At 43.0% G+C, this 22,256-nt stretch overlaps 1 protein-coding gene across 1 annotated transcript in view; it reads left to right on the top strand.

The window, feature by feature from the left end:
• Znf521 (zinc finger protein 521) overlaps positions 1 to 22,256 on the top strand; it is a 288,531-nt gene that overhangs the window by 123,699 nt on the left and 142,576 nt on the right. The window contains 2 exon segments of the mRNA XM_028876663.2: positions 999 to 3,641; positions 3,644 to 4,350. Of these exon segments, the coding sequence (XP_028732496.1) occupies positions 1,439 to 3,641; positions 3,644 to 4,350 (2,910 nt within the window). The 5' untranslated portion in view covers positions 999 to 1,438.

Raw genomic sequence — 22,256 nt, 5'->3', positions numbered from 1 at the left:
TGTTTGTCTGCTCTGGGTTACACATAAATCTCTCAGCGTTTACCATAATCATTTATCACTTTTCCTGTTTCCAGTTTTTCACAAGTTGCTTTGTCTCAGCTCACCTCAAAGTGCGGGTCCTGTTTAGCTAAGGAAGTCCAGGCCGCTGATGCTTTTTGCAGAAGGAAGAAATGGTAGCCCACCTCTTGAACTTTCCCAACAAAACACACGATTGCAATCTGGTCCGACTGAAACTCTCCATTTTTTTCTTGATCCTGGCTGATCCCAGCTGTATGTAATATCTCGCAGTGCCTTCTAACATTTAATAATCCATTTTTGGGCCTATGGTTTCTGAGTCTTTCAGTTATTGAAGAAAACCTGGTTGTCTTTCATTACACAGGACATAATTATTATTGTGTTTTCTGTCTCCTTTCATGTGCTTACTTTTTAATATTTTTTTGCTGAAAGCAATAAGGTCTATATCAATAAGAACCCCATAAAAGACTTTTGGTCTTCAGAATTGCCTTTTTATAGAAAAACAAGCAAAATGCAGAGGGAATTTTTTATTAAATATTAGACATCTGGGTTGACTGCATTAATTTTAAATCACTCCTGTAATATTTCCTCTTTTCATTTGCTTCTTCACATGCTCACAGAATATGCAAATCATTTTAGAGTGAATACAAAAGAAACATTAAATATATTAAAATCTGCATTTTAATAAAATTGTCAATGTGTAATATATGCCTCACTTCTAAGGAAAAATGATAAAAGTAATAACGGGGTAATTTAGACATAGAACTATTTAATATCTTTTTATATTTTACAAACCAGAAAAAAGTAAATGAAGAATAAAAGCTTGGGCTCAGATTCGAAAATGTCTCACCCAAGTGCTCGCTCTTCTTCCCCGCAGAAAGGTTCAAGATGGCCCGAGTATGTGTTCGCGGAAACGGTACCGAGCGACTCCCTCTTGAGTTCTCAGCGTGTGTAGTGATAAGTCCTGTCGCCTCTCTTTGCAGATGGAGTTGACGTTGAGGACGACCCCACCTGCTCTTGGCCAGCCTCCTCACCTTCCAGTAAGGACCAGACTTCCCCCAGCCATGGAGAAGGCTGTGATTTTGGCGAGGAAGAAGGTGGCCCTGGACTGCCGTACCCGTGCCAGTTCTGTGACAAGTCATTTAGCCGCCTCAGCTACCTAAAGCACCATGAGCAGAGCCACAGCGACAAGCTGCCCTTCAAGTGCACCTACTGCAGTCGGCTGTTCAAACACAAGCGCAGCCGCGACCGCCACATAAAGCTCCACACGGGGGACAAGAAGTACCACTGCAGCGAATGTGACGCGGCGTTCTCCCGAAGCGATCATCTGAAGATCCACTTAAAGACTCACACGTCCAACAAGCCATATAAATGTGCCATTTGTCGCCGCGGGTTCCTGTCCTCCAGTTCCTTGCACGGACACATGCAGGTTCATGAGCGGAACAAGGACGGCTCCCAGTCTGGCTCCAGGATGGAGGACTGGAAGATGAAGGACACTCAGAAGTGCAGCCAGTGCGAGGAAGGCTTTGACTTCCCAGAGGACCTCCAGAAGCACATTGCAGAGTGCCACCCCGAGTGCTCCCCAAATGAGGACCGAGCAGCCCTCCAGTGCATGTACTGCCACGAGCTGTTCGTGGAGGAGACCTCCCTCATGAACCACATAGAGCAGGTGCATGGAGGCGAAAAGAAGAACTCCTGCAGCATCTGCTCAGAGAGCTTCCTCACTGTTGAGGAGCTGTACAGCCACATGGACAGTCACCAGCAACCAGAGTCCTGCAATCACAGCAACAGCCCTTCCCTGGTCACCGTGGGGTACACCTCTGTGTCCAGCACGACTCCAGATTCCAACCTCTCGGTGGACAGCTCAACCATGGTGGAGGCCGCCCCACCAATTCCAAAGAGCCGAGGGAGGAAGCGAGCCGCGCAACAGACCGCGGACATGACGGGCCCCTCTAGCAAACAAGCGAAAGTTACCTACAGCTGTATTTACTGCAACAAGCAGTTATTTTCGAGTCTCGCGGTTCTGCAGATCCACTTGAAAACTATGCATTTAGATAAGCCGGAGCAGGCCCATATCTGTCAGTATTGCCTGGAGGTCTTGCCCTCACTCTATAACCTAAACGAACACCTTAAACAAGTGCACGAAGCTCAGGACCCGGGCCTGATGGTCTCGGCCATGCCTGCCATCGTTTACCAGTGCAACTTCTGCTCTGAAGTCGTCAATGACCTCAACACCCTTCAAGAGCACATCCGCTGCTCCCACGGGTTTGCCAACCCTGCCGCCAAGGACAGCAATGCGTTCTTCTGTCCCCATTGTTACATGGGGTTTCTCACTGACTCTTCTCTCGAAGAGCATATAAGACAGGTCCACTGTGACCTCAGTGGCTCCCGGTTTGGGTCTCCTGTGCTTGGGACTCCAAAAGAACCCGTAGTGGAAGTCTATTCCTGTTCCTATTGTACGAACTCGCCAATATTCAACAGTGTTCTTAAACTGAATAAGCATATTAAAGAGAATCATAAAAACATTCCCTTGGCCCTGAATTATATTCACAATGGGAAGAAATCCCGGGCCTTGAGCCCCTTGTCTCCTGTGGCCATAGAGCAGACATCTCTTAAGATGATGCAGGCAGTGGGAGGTGGCCCTGCCCGTTCTGCCGGAGAATATATCTGTAATCAGTGTGGTGCTAAGTACACATCCCTAGACAGTTTTCAGACTCACCTCAAAACCCATCTGGACACCGTGCTGCCGAAACTGACCTGCCCTCAGTGTAACAAAGAATTCCCCAACCAGGAGTCCTTGCTAAAGCATGTGACCATCCACTTCATGATCACCTCAACCTACTACATCTGTGAGAGCTGTGACAAGCAGTTCACCTCGGTGGACGACCTCCAGAAGCACCTGCTGGACATGCACACCTTCGTCTTCTTCCGGTGCACGCTCTGCCAGGAGGTGTTCGACTCCAAGGTCTCCATCCAGCTGCACTTGGCCGTGAAGCACAGCAACGAGAAGAAGGTCTACCGCTGCACGTCCTGCAACTGGGACTTCCGCAACGAGACCGACCTGCAGCTGCACGTGAAGCACAACCACCTGGAGAACCAAGGTAAGGTGCACAAGTGCATCTTCTGCGGGGAGTCCTTCGGCACGGAGGTGGAGCTGCAGTGCCACATCACCACGCACAGCAAGAAGTACAACTGCAGGTTCTGCAGCAAGGCCTTCCACGCCGTCATCCTGCTGGAGAAGCACCTGCGGGAGAAGCACTGTGTGTTCGAGACCAAGACCCCCAACTGCGGCACCAACGGGGCCTCGGAGCAAGTGCAGAAGGAGGAGGCAGAGCTGCAGACCTTGCTCACCAACAGCCAGGAGTCCCATAACAGTCACGACGGGAGCGAGGAGGACGTGGACAGCTCTGAACCCATGTACGGCTGCGACATCTGTGGGGCGGCCTACACCATGGAGACTCTGCTGCAGAACCACCAGCTCCGGGATCACAACATCAGGCCCGGAGAGAGCGCCATCGTGAAGAAGAAAGCAGAGCTCATTAAAGGGAATTACAAGTGCAACGTTTGCTCGAGAACCTTCTTCTCCGAGAACGGGCTCCGCGAACACATGCAGACCCACCTCGGCCCGTCAAACACTACATGTGCCCCATCTGTGGAGAGCGCTTCCCTTCCCTCTTGACTCTCACTGAACACAAAGTCACGCACAGCAAGAGCCTGGATACTGGAAACTGCCGCATTTGCAAGATGCCTCTACAGAGCGAAGAGGAGTTTCTGGAGCACTGCCAGATGCACCCTGACCTGAGGAATTCCCTGACTGGGTTTCGCTGTGTGGTGTGCATGCAGACTGTCACCTCCACCTTGGAACTCAAAATCCACGGGACCTTCCACATGCAGAAGACAGGGAACGGGTCCACCGTGCAGACCACTGGGCGTGGCCAGCACGTTCAGAAACTGTACAAGTGCGCGTCTTGCCTCAAAGAGTTCCGTTCCAAGCAAGATCTGGTGAAACTTGACATCAATGGCCTGCCATATGGTTTGTGTGCCGGCTGTGTGAATCTCAGTAAGAGCAGTAGCCCGGGCCTCAGTCTCCCTCCTGGCGCCAGCAGACCTGGCTTGGGCCAGAATGAGACGCTGAGTGCCATGGAGGGTAAAGGCAAGGCAGGGGGACTGAAGACGCGCTGTTCAAGCTGCAACGTCAAGTTCGAGTCTGAAAGCGAACTCCAGAACCACATCCAGACGGTGCACCGGGAACTCCTGCCAGACGGCAGCAGCACACAGTTGAAAACGCCCCAAGTGTCGCCCATGCCCAGAATCAGTCCCTCCCAGTCAGACGAGGTAACTTGCCTTTCTCACATTTGCTCTTTCCCCTCCTTCAAAAGCTCCCCCACTCTATAGTCGAGCTTTCCATGGTTGTATCTGCTGTTGTCACGTATGCCAAGAGATGTGTAGTTGGAAATGCAATGTTTTTCTCCCTATAGCCATTAGCTAGCAATTACGTGGTTCCTGATAAGTAGCATTTTGGCTTGAATGGTGCAAAATAGGACTAATTCCAGTCCCCCTAGGACACTGTCTTCCCAGTGACTGAAGAGACTCGTTCTCATGCCAACCCCACTGAGATCTGGAATCTCAGCGTAGCCTCGCCGCACAGTGAAATCCCCAGCAATGACTTGTGTATATGGCAAGGAGATAATGACACATGAGTAAGACAGTGGGAGCCACTATGCTGGCCTGGAGTCAATTAAAAGGAATATATGATTGGCGGGTAACAGATTAGGTGGGGTGTCTTTCTAATACAGTATTGTCAACATTCACTGCTTTTCTTTGTCTTCTGGATAGTGGGGAAAACACTTTCTCACAACAGGAGTTTTTCAAAGTGCCCACATTTATCTGCATAAAGACACCATCCCTGAGCATCACTCTCTGTGGTCCAAAATTAACATTTATCCCCCCTACCCCAGTTTCAGGGTACTGCATCTCTAGCTTTCCTTTGGTACAGCGAGTACGAAAAACACATTCTTTAACAATGCAGTTGTGGTTTTATAAACTATCATTCCTCCAAGCTGAACAGAGAAGGGCTCTGTGGAATGTCGCCTTTATCACCCCCACTTCCCAACCTGCTCCTATCTGGAGATCCATCCAAATGAAAACCCCAGGGAGATCCTTGTCCCTTCCACGTGGGGTTCCTGTACGGTTCTTATCTTGTCTTTGCACTCCAGCTCTCTCGGAAGGCTCCTGGTGTCTCCCCACAGATAGCCATCAGGCAGCCGGTAGGAGAGAATGGAGCAGGCAACACAGAGCCCATCCTCACCCAGTGTGGCATCTGTGTGACAGGCAGACTCCCAAACTTTGAAGCTGTTCTCCCTCTCATTTAAATAAATGAAATCCTTTCAAACTGATGGAGGCAGCTGGGAGAACGTAGTGTGGATAGCGGTTCCTGGCTTCAGTGGCACATCCAATCCAGCAGTCCCTGAAACAAGTGGTACTTAATCATATGACACTGTGGGGTTGTTCCCCAAAAACTTTATTTCAAAAATGTTGACGTCTGTATGAACATTAAAGAGACAGCGTAATGAATGTGTCTGTTTGTGTGCTCGTGCAGTTTCCGAGATTAGAGCACTGGCCCTCCCTCTTCTTTCCCGTCACGTTTCTTCCCTGTTTCTCTCTTCCCTCAACCATTTTAAAAATCAGCCTGGGCCACCTGAGAGTACACTGCGGATAGATTTTGACATCTCCTTAGACAAGGATATTCCATTTTTAGCTATATTATTGGCTAAGGCAATAGAGTTAACTACATTAGCAGAAATTAGATAAATCTAGAATCTTTACGTCAGAAGGGCCATATTCAAATTTCTAGACTGTCCTTAAAATGTTTTGTTTTAAAATGTTTTAGAACACGGGGCTGCAGTGTGTGAGTAATGTGCTTGCTGAGCAAGCGAGACTACCTGAGTTGGGATCCTCAGAACCCCATAAAAATCAGGTGCAACCATGCTGGGGAGGTGGTGATCGAAGGGTCCCGGGCTTCTTAGCCAGCGCGTCTAGCTGGGGCAGTGAGCTCCAGTGAGAGTCCCTGTCCCGCAGTATAAGGTGGTGAGAGATGTCGGAGCGCGCCCAGGGTCAGCCGCTGACCGCCACCCAACCATGCACAGGTGCTTGCACATACTCTGAGTACACCACACATGCAAACTTAAGATTTTTTTTAAAGTTGTAGAATAAGCGTTCATAAAACATTTATGCGGAGAATTGCTCATCTCTTTTTGCAGGATTTTGAATATCCGTGGTTAACTTAAGCAGCATGTAAAGATGGCTTAGAATGACTGCATTAGTGTGTGTGTGTGTAATTGTGCTTTTCTGTGTTAACAATCAAGAATGGACTGTTGGCTTCTTAGTAGGTTGCTTCTGGAAATGGCCGTCCATGTCTGCTTTTTCTTATGTGTTCAAGGTTAATACTTTCTGATACTTATAAATCACACTATTGTTCTACTTGAAATGAAATGCCAAAAAATGAAAGCAGCCTTATAAAGAATATGTACATATTAATTCAGCTAGAATTACTTGTCTGGAAAATCATACTTGGCCTCCATGGGTTTTTTTTCCATGCCTTGTTCTTCATAGACTAGCACTCTATACTTGAGTTAATTCCTCAACCAGAAAACTTATACTTAAATCATGGTCTGTCTTTTAATTAGTCCTGAACTAGTAATGATAGCTAGAAAGATCATTTATAATCTACACTTTCATAAATCATTAAAATATTTTAAAAATACTTACATCTACAATGATTTTTTAAGTACTTAGCTATCAATGGTCAAAGCAACTTTCATGCAATACGTTATCTTCCTCTAAACTTTATCTTAAAAGGCTTGCAGAGATGGCCATAATTGACCAGATATTAGGATTTGGTTTGTAAACATTTCCTTTTTTCATAATCAGCTGAGCAGTTTTTATTTCCAGTATGTTCATCATCATTACTATTGCCATTTTAAAATTCATTATTCTGTTTCAATTATCAAGTTGTATGGAATATGCTCTCTCAAATTCAGAATATACAATTATTTAGATTTAGAGAACAATTGCCTAAACATACATAAAAATTTCTACTTAAAGAATCCTATAAATATAATGTTAGTGGGAAGAAATGATACTATGTAACAAGTATTTATTTGTTTACATTCTTGGTTAGTCATGTTAAATTTGTGATTTCCCATCATAAGTGATGTGTGAATTTTTTTTTGGCACATCAGTTAAAAGAGAACTTACTATAAAAGCCAAAAGGTGTGTCATTTGGGAATGAATTTTTATCACAAATGAAATATGAGTTCCATGACGGTTGCCTTGGATGCTGGGTTTTGGGAAGGCCTCAGCAGCAAGATTGCTGGTCCCACTCTTCTCACCAAGGCTTCAAGTGAGAGAGGAGGATGACCAGAGATGAGAGAGCCAAGACACCCAGATTTTGTTTCAAGAGTTCAAATTTTTCTCAATTGTGACTTCTAATCACACAGGGCTACTGGTGGCACTCACATTCATGTACATATATGTCAGAGACATAGGGGCTATCATTTGATTGATGCTAGATTACATAATTGAACAGATTTAAATTTACATATAAATCTAGAGATATGGTACCATACAGTCTCCCAAATGGACGCAAGACAAGATGTGTGACACTCCAAGAAGGGCCGCTGTCATGTTGGTGCAGGTATTGGGAGGTGAGTTTGAGCCCCTCTGCGCTTGCTCAGTGCCCTTCTGGATTTATGAAAAAATTGTTTTCTTGTGGTTTGCTCCCATGATTATTAATAAAAAGTTTCTATGAGACTTTGGAATACAGATTTGAGAGAATCCTTATCCTTGATGCTCCTCAGTGGTTGACTGTGATGTAATTTGCTTATTATCTACAAGTCCAGGGATGGGAGAACCCATCAGAGAGGAGGCACACTGGTCATCTAGCTTCAGCTCCATGTGAGGTGCCTGGCAGAGTTCCTGACGTTTGCAGTGTGTGTGAATGTCGGCTCCTCTGGGTCCCCCGATGATGGTCTAGAAGCCCATTAGTAACTTAGAAGACTGTTGCATGACTTTAAAGGTCTTTGATAGATGTTGGGAGAACATGGCATCTGTGGTATCCTTCTGCCTAGGTTTTTGTTTTGTTTTTCAGGATGGTTTCTAGGTTCTTCCCATGGATCATTTCAACTCACACTAGTCCTACCCGTGCATTCAAATTACTCTTGCAAGGGCCATCATTTTCACCAGAAAGGACAGTGGAGACCCTCTGATTCAGCCACTGTGTTTTAGAGACCAGCAACCAGGCTCATAGAAATTGAAATAATCCAAGGTCACAGAGCTAGTAAGTGGCGGACAAGAAAGTTCAGCTCTCTACTCCCCCAACTCCATTCAGGCTCAGGACCATGGGGTTTGTTTCTGTTGAGATGAGGTCTCACACTGGCCTCACATTTACGATCTCATAGCCTGTCCTAGAGCTGCTGGTCTTCCTTTCCCTGCTCTGAGCACAGGATTTACAGACATGTGATCACACCGGGCTAAGATTCTCCTTTGTGCCGTTCCAAGCCCAGGCATTTGTCCCAAGCTGCTGGCATGTTTCTGAGCTCTTTCTGTCCTCAGTCAGTTCTCCTCACTGCAGACGGTCCTGAGCATCCGTTGCTGGGCAGCTGACTTCTCTGTGCTCTCTCTGGCTTTGGTTATCATTGTGACTAAGTACTTGTCACAGATGTCAACAGATGGCTGGTGCATTTCTCAGAAGGCCCTGTCCCCCTTCCTGGCTCACCTCTCACCTCCGTGAGGGCCCCATAGCCTGCTCCTTTGAGGCTGCCCTGAGACTTGGTTTGCATTGCTGCTCTGGCTTTGCATGCTGCTGTCCCATGGCCCCTATCTATCCAAAGTCATCATCTTCCTTTAGTGGACGAATTCCTCATGAATTCATGTTCTTCATCTTCTGTCTTCCACTGCCTTCTTCGGGTCTCAGTAGGAAGTGTGCATACATGCATTAAATGACGTCAGTGCACGTTCATGGCAGAGTCTATCACTCCTGTTGCAACAACTGCCACATTACACCAGTGACTCTCCAAATTCTGCCTCCAGGGGGCAGGGTGGACCTCCGGGGAGTGACAGAAATGTGTTACAGTCCGATCTTAGTTTTGATTATGTGCCTGCATGTTTTTGTCTATACTCGCTGGATGTAAAATTAATGCATTCTTTTACATGGACCTTGTACCTCCGTGAAGATGGTATTTATGTAGTCATTCATTAATTAGTTTGTTTGTTTATTGTGTATGTGTGTGTGTTTGTGTCCACATGTGCATGTAGGTGTGCATACAACTATATGTATGTGTGAAGGGCAGGGGTAGACACCAGGTGATTTCTCTCTTTTATCTTTTGAGATGGTACCTCTGTCTGGGCCTGGTGCTCACCAATTGGCTGGACTGTCAAGCCAGCTAGTTTGGATACCCAGCTACCTCCACCCGCCCCCAGACTGGGTTATTGGTGTACACTATCATACAAGCTTTTTATGTGGGTTCTGCCCAGGCCTTTTTCCTATTGCTGCCTTGAGAGGCTTTTGCTGTTCCTAGTTTAGACCAGGAGGTACCTGGGGTTTCCTGTGATCCTGTGTTTTACTTCTGTCTACTTTACTTAGGCAGCTGACCTACTGGGGGGGGGGCAGTAACTGTCTCCCATCCAAATACTAACCAGGCCTTACCCTGCTTAGCTTCTGAGATCAAACAAAATAAGATGTGTTCAGTTACAGCCGTAAATGGCAGAGACTATCTTTATGTTTAGATCTGTCTCCTCCTCCTGCCTAGACACTTCTCTCTGAGTTATGTGCTCTACACCAAGGTGGACTTCCCCATCTGTATCTCTTTCGGATATGTGTGTTGATTCTCTCTCCTAAAACCGTTCTTCTCCCAGATATCCATGATGGTAGTGAAGGGAAACGCCCTGTGCCTACTGACTCAGGGAAACACTGGCAGTCCTTCTGAGTTCCTCCCTGCCCTTCCTAGCCCATTAGGAAACCCCAGGGATGCCACCTCTAACTAGAATTGTCAAGATGTTTGTCAAGCGCTGCTTCGCCTCCAAAGTCATCGTCTTCCTTTAGTGGACGAATTCCTCATGAATTCATGTTCTTCATCTTCTGCCTTCCACTGCCTTCTTCCGGTCTCGGTAGGAAGTGTGCACACATGCATTAGATGACGTCAGTGCACGTTCATGGCGCCTTCTCCCTTCCTGGAACAAATCCCCCCATCTCACCAGTGTGTGAGGCTTCCTAGGAGCTTGGCAACCATAGACGAATGAACAACATAGTACTTCCAAGTAACAGAAACGGTGAGATGTATTTGTGGTACATCAAATTCATGATAACTTAGTTCATAGATATGCTGATTGTTTTCCTGAAATGTGCTTGGGTGCTTTGGAGTTAGCGGTGATGTAAGAATGCTAAAATAAGTTAAAAAGTTTGAAGTTTCTAACTGTTCAACATTCATCTTTAATATAAAGGTCTATTCCAGGTGTCTGAGAGCCAAAATTCTGTCAACATAGGCTGTCCTGAAAATAGCAATGTATCTAATAACAATTTCTAAAATATTTCTTTGGCATTGTTTTTATACCATAGGAATTTTCATATTAGGTGGATAAGTAGAAGGTTGGGAAAAAGTTACTTTTTTTTTATTTCAGGTTACCGATACTAAGTTTTGTAGACCTAATACACAAGGAGCATAAAATAAATGGTTAGTTAGGCTCCCTCTAAGTTAGTTACATTTAATAATTAAGTTGAAAATTTATATGACAAAATAAATTCATAAGATTCAAGGCATTCTTTCAGTACACAAAATTGCTATGCCAAGTCCAATCTGCCTTCGAGATTTATTGTGTGAAAAAATTTTTTGGTGTCTACAGAAAAAGTTTATGGCCTTGGCATAAATGTCTGGGCGTGGGCCTAGAGGCTGCTGACTGGCTCTCTCTATTCTTTGTGCCCAGTCCCCAGATCAGCTTGTGTTGACCATAGCCCCACATGCAACTACCATCCTTAGGTTGTCTGTGCCTCCCTCCAGTTCTGAAATTTTTGCTGATATTATCACTGTGTTTGCAATATGCTTTTAGAAGTTAGAAATGTTTTTGTATACAACCAAGAGTGTGTAATATTTGACCTTTAGGTTCAAGGATAAAAAGGCTTGGAATCACTGTATGTAGACTCCCAGCCCTATATAGGAGGAGAGTTTTATATTTTTTGATGCAATTGAGTTAAGATGGAAATTATTAGGTATTAAAGAAGTTTATTGAGAAACAGAAAGATGCATTCTGAATCTCTTTACCTACCACATGGCATGTTTACAGTTTTCTGTTGTATCTACTTTGAATTTCTAGAAATTCAACATTTTGCTTGCCAGAACTCTGCCAAAGTCTTTTGGTTGTTTTTCGAGACAGGGTTTCTCTGCGTAGTTTTGGTATCTGTCCTGGATCTCACTCTGCAGATCAGGCTGGCCTCGAACTCTCCTGGCTCTGCCTCCGGAGTGCTGGGATTAAAGGTGTGCACCACCACCGCCCGGCCTCAAAGTCTTTTCTTAAAACTTTACAGTTATTTATTATTTATGTATGTGTGTGTGTGCACAGAACACATGCACACATGTGTATGTGCACTTGTCAAGTCTTGCACAACTTGCAGGAGGTGGTACTTTCCCTCTACCACATGGGTTCTGAGGATTGAACTCAGATTGTCTGACGTGGCAGCAGGTACCCTTAACTACTGACCATCTCGCTGACCCTCGGTCAGATACTTAAGAAAAAGACTGAATAGCAGGTTCCTTGAGATGATACTTGGTTTTAAACTTTGAATTGTTCTCACCTTTAAATCCACTTGATTCTGGAGTTGGAGTTTGGATCATTTGTTGCTGTTTTGCAGAAGATGTAGGTTCATTCAGTCTCTAGCATCCACATCAGGCAGCTCACAACCACTCATAACCAGGGGACCCAATACCCTTCTCTGACTTCCACAGACACCTGCATGCACATGGCACACGTACAGACAGACACATGCACATTAAAAAATTAAAATTAAAAAAATAAAACATGATCTGAATGTTCTGAACTTTCTGGTCTTAGCCATTCATTTTCTTGATTATTATTCCATAGAAATGAGAAAAATTATCATTTCCACTTTCAAGTTAAATTGGACTTCAGCACTTCATTGCACATTCCCAGTTTGTGGTCCTGCTAACTCTTCATTAACCCCAACTGGAGTTGTTCCATTCACTTTCCGTGGAGAGTGCTGTGTCTTCCTCCTGCCCTGCTTCTGTGGCCTGTGTGATCGCTGTCTCCAAGCGCACCAGACCTGTGCCTGCTGGCCTGCTGGTTCTGGTTTTACTGTGTCTCTCCTCTTTGCACTTTTTCTACACCAGACCTCAGCTGTCCCATTCACTCTCACCCCATTTTAAAACCAGGTCTCAGCGAATTTAAACACTGAAGACCACCCAAGTCATAGTCGTTGAGTACAATACAAATACATTTTAAGTGAGGAAGTTGTCTTTAAAAATTGATAAGTTTTCAAGTTAAAAAAAATCAAACAAAGCACAAAGAAAGCTTTAAAATAGAAATTAAAAATACTTACCTCTGGTGGCTGGGTGTGGTGCATGCCTGTGGAAGTGGCATTGGGGAGGTAGAGGCAGGAGGAGCAGCATTTCAAAGGAGCAGCATTCTCGCCTGCATTAATTCCAGGCCAGCCTGGTCTACAGGAGACTCTAGTGCAAACAAAACATGTTTAAAAACATATAAGTAATACAAGACTTAGTAAGTTATTTGGAAATACAATTATGTACTAGAAAATAATCTAATTTTATTGATGGATTTAAACTACAACCTGAGCTCTGGGTTATAAGGAAGCAAACAAGAAAATGAACCCTAAAATGTAGAAAGGAAAAGTTAAAGCTAAGAGCAGAGGCTGTTGAAGAAACACATGAACATGCTAACAAAGGGGAGAAAGGACCAGTGGAATGTCCAAGCCTCTGATGAGGATGATCAGGAGCACGAAGACCGATCTTAGTGAGAAAAGAGGAGCCTTAAAAAGACAAAGGGAGACTAGCTAACCATATGGACGTAACTAACACAGAGAGGTAGTCTTTCTCCAACTGAACCAAGCTCTCTAACAGTAGCAAAGGGATTAAAATGTCACACGAGTGCTTCGAACACCATCATGTGGTACATAATTAAAGTTAAACAGTTTATTTTATCAATGCATTCCTAGGTTTATAGGAGGTGAGTATGTGCTTACCATAAGTTCTGAAGACTATCCATAGTGTTTTATGCATAGACACTTCAAACTTGAATAAACCAAAGCTCCCATTAACATGGAGTGAATAAATATACTTTCCTAATGATTCGGGTCTAGCCTGTTTGTAATGGAGTACTGCTCAGCAACAGAGAATGACCTGCTGTAATGGAGTGCCCGAATGACTCACATACATAGTGTTGAAAGATGGAGCCAGATAGGTACAATGGCTTCCTCTAGTCATGCAAAGTTTAGGAATGGGCAAAAGTAGTCTGTGATGACTGAGGTCAGAGTAGTTACCTCTAGGCTGGAAGCTACTGGGAAGGAATAGGAAGAATTTTTCTGGGTGATGGGAGTGTCCTAGCCTTGTTCTGTGTGGTGATGACTAATGCAGACAGACATATGTGAATTTATCCACTGCTTGGTTTGCATGGGCCCGTTACTTCTCACTTTAACTTTTACCCCAAAAGCCAAATAAAATGAGTACGAACTTCCGTTATATGCATACATTTATGATACTGGCTCAAAAGTTTCTATTGCATGGAAAAGAAGTTAGAATAATGTAAGTTATCAAACCAGCTCAAGAAGAGGGAGAGAGAAGGAGAGGGAGGGAGGTGGAGAGGGGATCCTACTATCATTAAAAAGCTTAATAAATTCTTGAAAATTTTCCCATAAAGGAAATACCGGACGCAGATGGCTTTCAGAGTAAATTTTCCTAAATGTACACATAACCCCAAAAGTATGCCAAAATATGTGAAAAAGAGCTAATACTCTATATTATAAAAACCAGACCAGCGCAATAAAAAAGAATAGTCTAGGTTGGTTTTAGTCTTGATTTTACATCCTAAAATTTTATGCAAAATAATCAATAAAGTGAAATCCCCTGTGTGTCAAAATAAGGTTACATTGTTATGAAGTGGGTTCATCACAAGAACATGAGGTGGCTTCAAGTTCAGAAGGATGACTAATTTACCACATTGGCAAATTAAATAAGTTACATGTTTATCTCCAGGATTCCAGACAAAAATATTCAGCATCTTTTCATGCTTAAAAATACTAAAGTAGTAATGAAACCAGACTTTCCTTGACCTAATAAAGACTATTTACAATGTCAATATTAGCAACCAATACCAATTATAGAAAAGTTTTGATGAAATTAACATTTCATAAAACTACTGATCAAGCTTGTGGGTAATATAACTAACCAGGTAAGGCAAATTTAAATATAGAAGTATAACTCAAAACGGAAAGTAGTTTAACTGTCACATGCAGGATGTGCAATGTTTGTTTATAAAGAAACCCAAAGTATCTGTGCAGGCCATGTACCACTGAGCCACATCCTTGGACTCATTGCCAAAGAACCTAAAACATTTAATGCAACTGCTGATGCAAAAAACTTAAGTCACATGCTCTTTATTTACAGTGTGACAAAACAGCGCAATATAAAGTCTAAATAATCTCATTGATAATAGGCACAAAAGCATATGTATTCAGTGATAAATTTTATAATATACATAAAACTTTTATGTAGAAAGGGATTAAATGTTTTGGAGAGATGTTCTAAAAGGTCCCGATAAATGACGAAGTGTACCATGAGGTCATCACTTCTGCTGAAACTGATGCAGTAAGTCTTCCATTGGGAATTTCAGCAAAGTTTGTTTATTTTACATTCATGTTTTTAATTGTTGGAACTCGACAAGCAATTCCAAAATGCTTATGAAGAAATGAAAGACCAAGGCATGTGGACACTCTAGGCACTGTGGTAACAGCATTAAACTCAGCATGTAGGAGGCTAGAGCAGGCAGATTGAGTTTGAGGCCAGCCTGGACTGCACAGTAAGAGGACCGTCCACACCAAGCAGCAGAGAGATTCTTGGGGTGAAACAGTGAGCAGGAGAGGACTTGTTCTACTATCCCATCATTTATAACTAGTCTACAGCAATTAATAGACCCCAAGTGAGATGTTCCCAGAGAGATATGTATCTGAAACCTCAGGGTAGCAGGCAGCCATCCTTTTTCATCAGTGAGAAGTGAATGAAGTATTGAATTCATTAACTATTTGGGCATAAATCAAATTCTTGCTCATATATAAAAAATTAGTTCCAGGTGGTTTATATACATATATGTTTGAAAGACAAAGGCATAAACCTCTTGGAAAACTAGAGAAAATATTTTTTATGATCCCAGGTTAGGGGATGATTTTTCAAATAAGACCATGTAATGTGAATCACAAATTAATTGATTGCTATGTTCACCTGCAGTAAAAATAGGAGAACCGAACTCAGAGATCCATGATGACAACACATATTGCCATAAATATAACTGAAAAAAATATCAGCTTTAAAAGTATGTTTTATTTAAACCATGAGTTGGTAGGAAATCACAAACCATCTAATAATAAAACGAGAAATTAAGACTTTGTCACAAGCAGGAAGCAACAATGTTCTGTCAACACATAGGAACACAGAAAGCCCATTAGAATTATGGGGAATGTCAATTCAGAGGACAAGAAGATTGGGTGGGATGGTCCCCGAGAAAGCCAAGCTGGGGCCAGGGCACAGGTGTTTAATGGGTGTTCTTTATATCTAGCCTGTATTAAACACGTTCTTTATAAGCATTTGGTATTTAACAACACAGACAGAACTGTAAATGTATAGCGTGCCCTTCACTACATAGAGAAGGGCACTATAAAGCCAGCACTGTACATAGGCAGCCAGCAGTGGCTAAAATTCTAGCGGCAACCTCATACTTGCCCAACCCAGGGAGCCTAGAACCTCTTCTTTCATGGTTGGTAAGTTGGTCAAGTGTGGTAAAGGCATTAAGACGTAGTCACATCCCCGTTAGAAGGTTTCCTATGGTGTAGTTAAAAAGAGCAGTGTCCATGCTTGCTGCCTGAACAGGTGTGACCTCCTGGCTTCCAGGACATTTGGCTAGAGTATTGATTTGTTTTTATTCATTGCCTTGTGAGATAATAGATGACTTCTTGCAATATACAGAACATTGAGGGATAAGGTTGTAAAGAGAAGGGGCTTTATACAAATATAAGTCTATGATTATAACTGTATGCTATAGTTCTTTATATGGATTAGCTGCTATACATTTGTATCCTCAATGTAGCATCTGGAAAGCCTGCAGGGTAAACAATACATAGCAGCCGGTATGGACAAACGCCATGCTAGAAGGGCCCTCAGTTGAGTCTGCAGTTTTTGGGGAGCGATGGCCACTGTGAGCAGTTAAGTCTAGCACAGCCCCAATGCGACAGAGCAAGAAGCCCTTTGTATGTATCCATGTTAAACATCAAACAGATGGGAGAGAACGGAGGCAGGGGGTGAGCATAATGGTACAAGCATGGTAAAACAGTGTGGTTGTGAGAAGAGGTCAGTGCCATGAAAGGTGGAGGGAGGTGTTGGCTAGATGTGCTCCATGGTGCTGCCGGCACTGCTTTGTGCCTCTTAAAATGCTTGGAACTTGAAGCTTAGTGATTAAAGTGATAGAAACTATGGAAAAGGTGGAAGCACTTCTCTGAGAACTAAATATTGATCCAGTCTCTTAGACTCACATATAAATAGAACATAAGATGTCTCATAAGCATGTAATGTCCTATGTAATTCACATCATAAAGAGATTGAGTGGCAGGTGGAGCCTTGTAAAATCCCCCATATCGTGGCAAATAATTTATTTTATAGAATTATACATGGCATCGTCTAAGCAAGCCTGCAGTTTTTGCTGGAGAGAGGTGGCCACTGTGGGGCGTTTAGGGGTATGCAGTATAATAGGAGAGAAGAGAAGATTTTATTAGGCAGAAAAAATTCAAATACCAGTTGACAAAAGTGTCTGTGAAGCTTTCAGCTCTCAGTTCCCTTGTTGATACAATGGACTTTCTGCACACACTGCCTTTATACACATTCTTTCTTTTTTCTTTTCTTTTCTTTCTTTCTTCCTTTTCTTTTTTTCTTTTAGTTTTTCAAGACAGGGTTTCTCTGTGTAGTTTTGGTGCCTGTCGTGGATCTTGCTCTGTAGACTAGGCTGGCTTCGAACTCACAGAGAGCCACCTGGCTCTGCTTCCCGAGTGCTGGGATTAAAGGCATGCACCACCACTTTCTAAAGTTCTCATAAAGAGCAGGTGACACACTGAAATGTGAAGTGTCTTGTGTACACAAAGCACAGCACACTTGTACACACACAATATATGGTACATTATTTATGTATTATAATACCTATGTCTAAGTATTATACATGCATTCCTGTTCATTCATGCATGCATATAACTGATTTATGTAATGTGTTTTCAATTAATTTATTATGACAATCAGCCTAGAATAATGGCTTATTCAGTCAAACTGTATCTAAACAAGTTATTTTCCCACAGTTGATGAAGTAGAAAAACATAATTAAATGTTAAAATTAACCTAGAAGAAGTGCTGAAAACCAAGGAACAAAGAAAATGCAAAAACCACAAAGATAAAATCTTATTTTATTTATGATGAGGTTAGAGATAGTTTCAGTAAACACAGAAGATAGAACAACGGTTAAACAGATAAGTGTCCATATGCATAAGATAACCATTCATGGAAAAGGAAAAATGTCTAGTGATATTACTGGGTTGAAACACATCTCCATGGGCAGGGGAATTAAAAAAAAAACATGGAGGAAACAATATTTAAGTCAAGAAGAAATTGTCTGTGTGAAGCATAGTAAGTGAGGAACAACAGAAAAAAAAGATTTAGTTTTAAATTCTAAGTCAGAAAACAAATGAGTAATTTGAAAGACCAAGAGCTCGATTTGTGTGATTGAAATCCGTCGACATTGTTTCTAAAGAATCTTTATATTGGAAGGGCAGAGGGGGGAAAGTGGTAATATTTTTAGATTTGTTTTTGGTAGAAATTGTAATTTTGACACATAACCTTGATTTATTTTAAATATGTCTTCAGATTACTAATATGTGATAAGGAGAGGGGTGCTTTAAAGCAAAGATACATCATGATCTAGAGATTCAAGTGGTCTTGATAAACTTTTCTTACAGAATCTGATATGAACATAACTCATCTTACCTCAGAATGATCTTGGCATACTTACATTTATAAGTTTGTCATGGACCATAAGAAAGGCAAAAGGGAACTGTAATTAAAAGATGTTTCCTGAAATAAAGAGTTTAATTATGAGTAGTGACCATATGTTTAGTGAAGATTATTTATTCTCTAAAGACAAGTAAGAGAAGAATAAGAAAAAAGGAGAAGGGTGAGATTGGTAGGAAAGGATGGAGGAAGAATGAAGGAAGGATGGAGGAGGAAAGGGTGGAGGAGGAAAAGGTGGAGGAGGAAGGATGAAGGAGGAAAGGATGGAGGAGGAAAAGGTGGAGGAGGAAGGATGGAGGAGGAAAGGATGAAGGAAGGATGGGAGGAGGAAGGATGGGAGGAGGAAGGAGGAAAGGATGGAAAGAGGAAGGATGGAGGAGGGAGAATGGAGGAAGGATGGAGGAGGAAAGGGTGGAAGAGGAAGGATGGAGGAGGAAAAGGTGGAGGAGGAAGGATTGAGGGAAGGGTGGAGGGATACATGTCTAAACGGGAAGGCTGAAAATCTGTCAGAAGTATCTAAGCTCAATATCTGTAGCCATTCAGACTGGAAACAAAATGGTTTTTTATAGAAGAAGGATGTTTTTTTAATTTATTTTTAACTATGTGTATCTGTGTGTGGGTATGTACATGGGAATGTAGGTGCCCGTGGATGCCAGAGGAGGGCATTGGATCCTTTGGAGCTACAGTTGTGGGCTTCGTGAGCCTTCTGATGTTGGGTGCTGGGAACTGAACTCTGGTCCTCTGGGAGAGCAGTGAGCCCTCCTAACGGCCGAGCCATTTCTCTAGCCCGAGAACAGATGGTTTTAGAGCCATAAATGGCTCTGGGTTGGGATCTTTTTGTCATTCCTAATTTAAATCATTTTAAAACAGGCATGTTACTCTGTCTAGCTGATTTCTTTTTTCCAGTCAATACCAAGTTTTAAATGCATGTTAAACTCCATACATGCAAAGGAAAACTGTTTTTTTCCATGTTTCTCTTGGCAAAGACCTAAGCCTTCAATGAGCTGGTGCATCTTCAAATTACCAACTGAGTATCGAGTAAGATGTGAAGAACTGGATGGTTAAATCTCCAATTACTACATCCACTGGTAGGCAGATGAGATGGCTCAGTAGGTAGAGATGTGTTCTTCCAAGCCTGAGGACCTGAATTCAGTCCCTAGGACCCACATGGTGGGGGGAGAAAACTGACTCCCTCAAGTATCCTCTGTCTTCCACCCACACTCCATGGCATGTGCCTACCTGCATACATACACATAGCACACATATGTACTACTAAAGCAAATAAACAAATGTAATCTAATTTTTTTAAAAGGTGTCCAATGATAGTATTCCAAACTGTCTTTCAAAATAATGACCAACTTGTTGCCTGAGCTTACAGCAGCAATACATCTTAGAAAAATAAGTCACAGAGAGTGTTTTCTAAGATATTGTCACCATTTTCTTAGCATGGCCCCTTACTCTGTTCTGGGGAAGACCCTTCTCAACAGGTCCTTAGGAAAGGACCCTGTAATTTTCCAAATTCTATATTCTTGGTCATTTTTATATGAACTATTTCTAGTTTTATAAGATACATTACCAGTAAGAATTGCACAGACCTTTTTTAGGATTCAAATGAATACTCCTGGGATAATCTGAAGGGTGACAGGGAGATCCTATCTGCCGATTTGATACAGAATCTAGGTATGTTGGTGATGGCAATCTTGTCCTCCTCATGACATTTGGGACATAAGTTCCCTGGCGGATGACTCATGCACAGCTTCACATGCTCTGCCAGGCAGGGTTCTGGGTATAGGAGCTAAAAAGAGAAATGGACACTGCCCATTGTGTATCAGGAAAACTTAGACCATAATCTGAATAGATGCTTTGATCATATAGGTCAAGCATCCCTAACCTACAAATTAGAAATCAGAAATGCTCTAAAGATTATTTTGACCACCAATGTGATACCATAAATGGGGAAAGTTCCACATCTCACCTCTTGGGTTGGCTCACAGTTAAAGCATAGGTCCACTAAAGTACACAGAAACTCTTGGGGTAGGTCTATATGATATGTGCATAGCTTATGTGAATTCACATTTAGGCTTTTTAGACATGGACCCTATCCTCAAGGTTTCTCTGGTCTCAGGTATCCCAAAAATTAAAAGAAAAAACCCCACAAGCTTTTGAAATACTTCTGGTCCCAAGAAGCTTGGATAAACCACCCTCAACCTCTAGAGGAAGATTTCTGCTAAACTGTGCACTGGGAGATGAGGGTCCTCAAGGAAAGCAGCAGTTGGTGGCGGGAAATGACTTGTGTTCCTTTGGTCAGTGCACAGTGCTTAGCTACTGCAGCACACAGGTGTGAATCTATTCATGCTACTCCGTGCTCTAGACCGTCGGTGACTCCTGTGGTGAGTCACAAACAAGGTCCCTCCATCTCTGCGAACCACTCTGGTCTGTGATGGGAAACTGAAAGCAGGATAAACTCACTTCTCCTTTCCACCCTGAAACTCCATGCTGCTCTGCAAAATTTCTGCTATCGAATAAGAAGGAGTGATTTATCATTGATAAATCATTTACTGTGCAAGAGTGAAGACCAGAGTTTGGGTCCCCAGAACCTACAGAAACGCCACGTTGGCCTATAATTTCGGCCTGAGGATGCAGAGGCAGGAGATTTGCCAGAGCAAACTGGCCGGGGAGACTAGACAAATCGCTGACCTCTGGGTTTGACTGAGAGACCCTGCCTCAGTGAATAAGGTGCAAGTGTGACAAGAATGGTTCTTGACATCACTGCATACATGCACACTCCCCACACACACTTACACACCCATGCATACATGCACACTCCCCACTCATGGGCACACACACTCACACACCTACGCAGGCATGCATGCATGTGGAAAGGGGGAGGAAGGAAATGTGAAAGATATTTGGACATTTTTCCCTATTTTTGGAAGGTATTTTTAGTAAGATGAATGAGAAAGAACTAGAAAAATCTAGATAACTTCAGTTCAATCAAAGGGGGATAAGATACGCCTTCCATCAGGCACTTACCACATTGGAACAGCACAGAACATTTTAACATAGGGGAGGGGAAGGAAACACCACTTGTCCTGAAACTTCGTATAAACAACAGGAATAGTGAAGCGACACCCACAGCATGGTGTGGGTGTAATTACTAACTGGCTTTTTGACTCAGGTGGGTTGTAGAAGCAATTTGAAAGAAATGAGAAGGGTAGTTCGACATGCCTAAGTGGAAAGCTGTTTGTGTGATAGGGATGGGTGAGAGAAAAGAGAACTCCTGATGTGTGGGGGCAGGGGGGAAATAGATACCCGAGGGGAGGATACAGTAAGATATCTCCTGGGAGATAGAAGTAACAGACAGGTAATTTGGGCACTGATGTGGGCAACTGGAATGATCAGATTTAAAGAGACTATGTCCTGTGGGTGGGACATGAAGCCTCCAGAAGAATGGCTGGAAGGATAGACCAAGAATAGAAACAAAGGAGGATGAGTGGACTCAGGGGAATCTGTACCTGAAGAGGACAGGAAGGGCCTTAGATACAGCTCAGTGGGAAAACATGGACTTAGCATGGTTCAGTCCCCAGCACTACCAAAAGATAAAAATAAATAAATAAACCCAAAATAAAGAGAATATGCATAAGCAAGTATAAGACGAATTGCTAATATGCCAGATGTAAGATGAATTGCTAAACAGTCTTATTAATAAAAACACAGAGCCAGATATTGGGGTAAAAACTGAGAGATCAGAAAAGCAGAAAGAAGCCAGCCACATTCTTACTACTTGGAAATCCTCAGCCAAAGAGAGCTACTTCCTGTATACCCATGCCTATATGCCTTTCTGTTCTGCATCTCACTTCCTCTCTCCGCCCAGCTAAGTCACTTCCTGTCTGTCTGTACAGC

The sequence above is a fragment of the Peromyscus leucopus genome, chromosome 19 (genome assembly GCF_004664715.2).
Source record: "Peromyscus leucopus breed LL Stock chromosome 19, UCI_PerLeu_2.1, whole genome shotgun sequence".
Lineage (NCBI taxonomy): Eukaryota > Metazoa > Chordata > Mammalia > Rodentia > Cricetidae > Peromyscus > Peromyscus leucopus.
The sequence above is the reverse complement of the archived record's forward strand: the minus strand, read 5'-3'. Positions and strand labels throughout refer to the sequence as shown.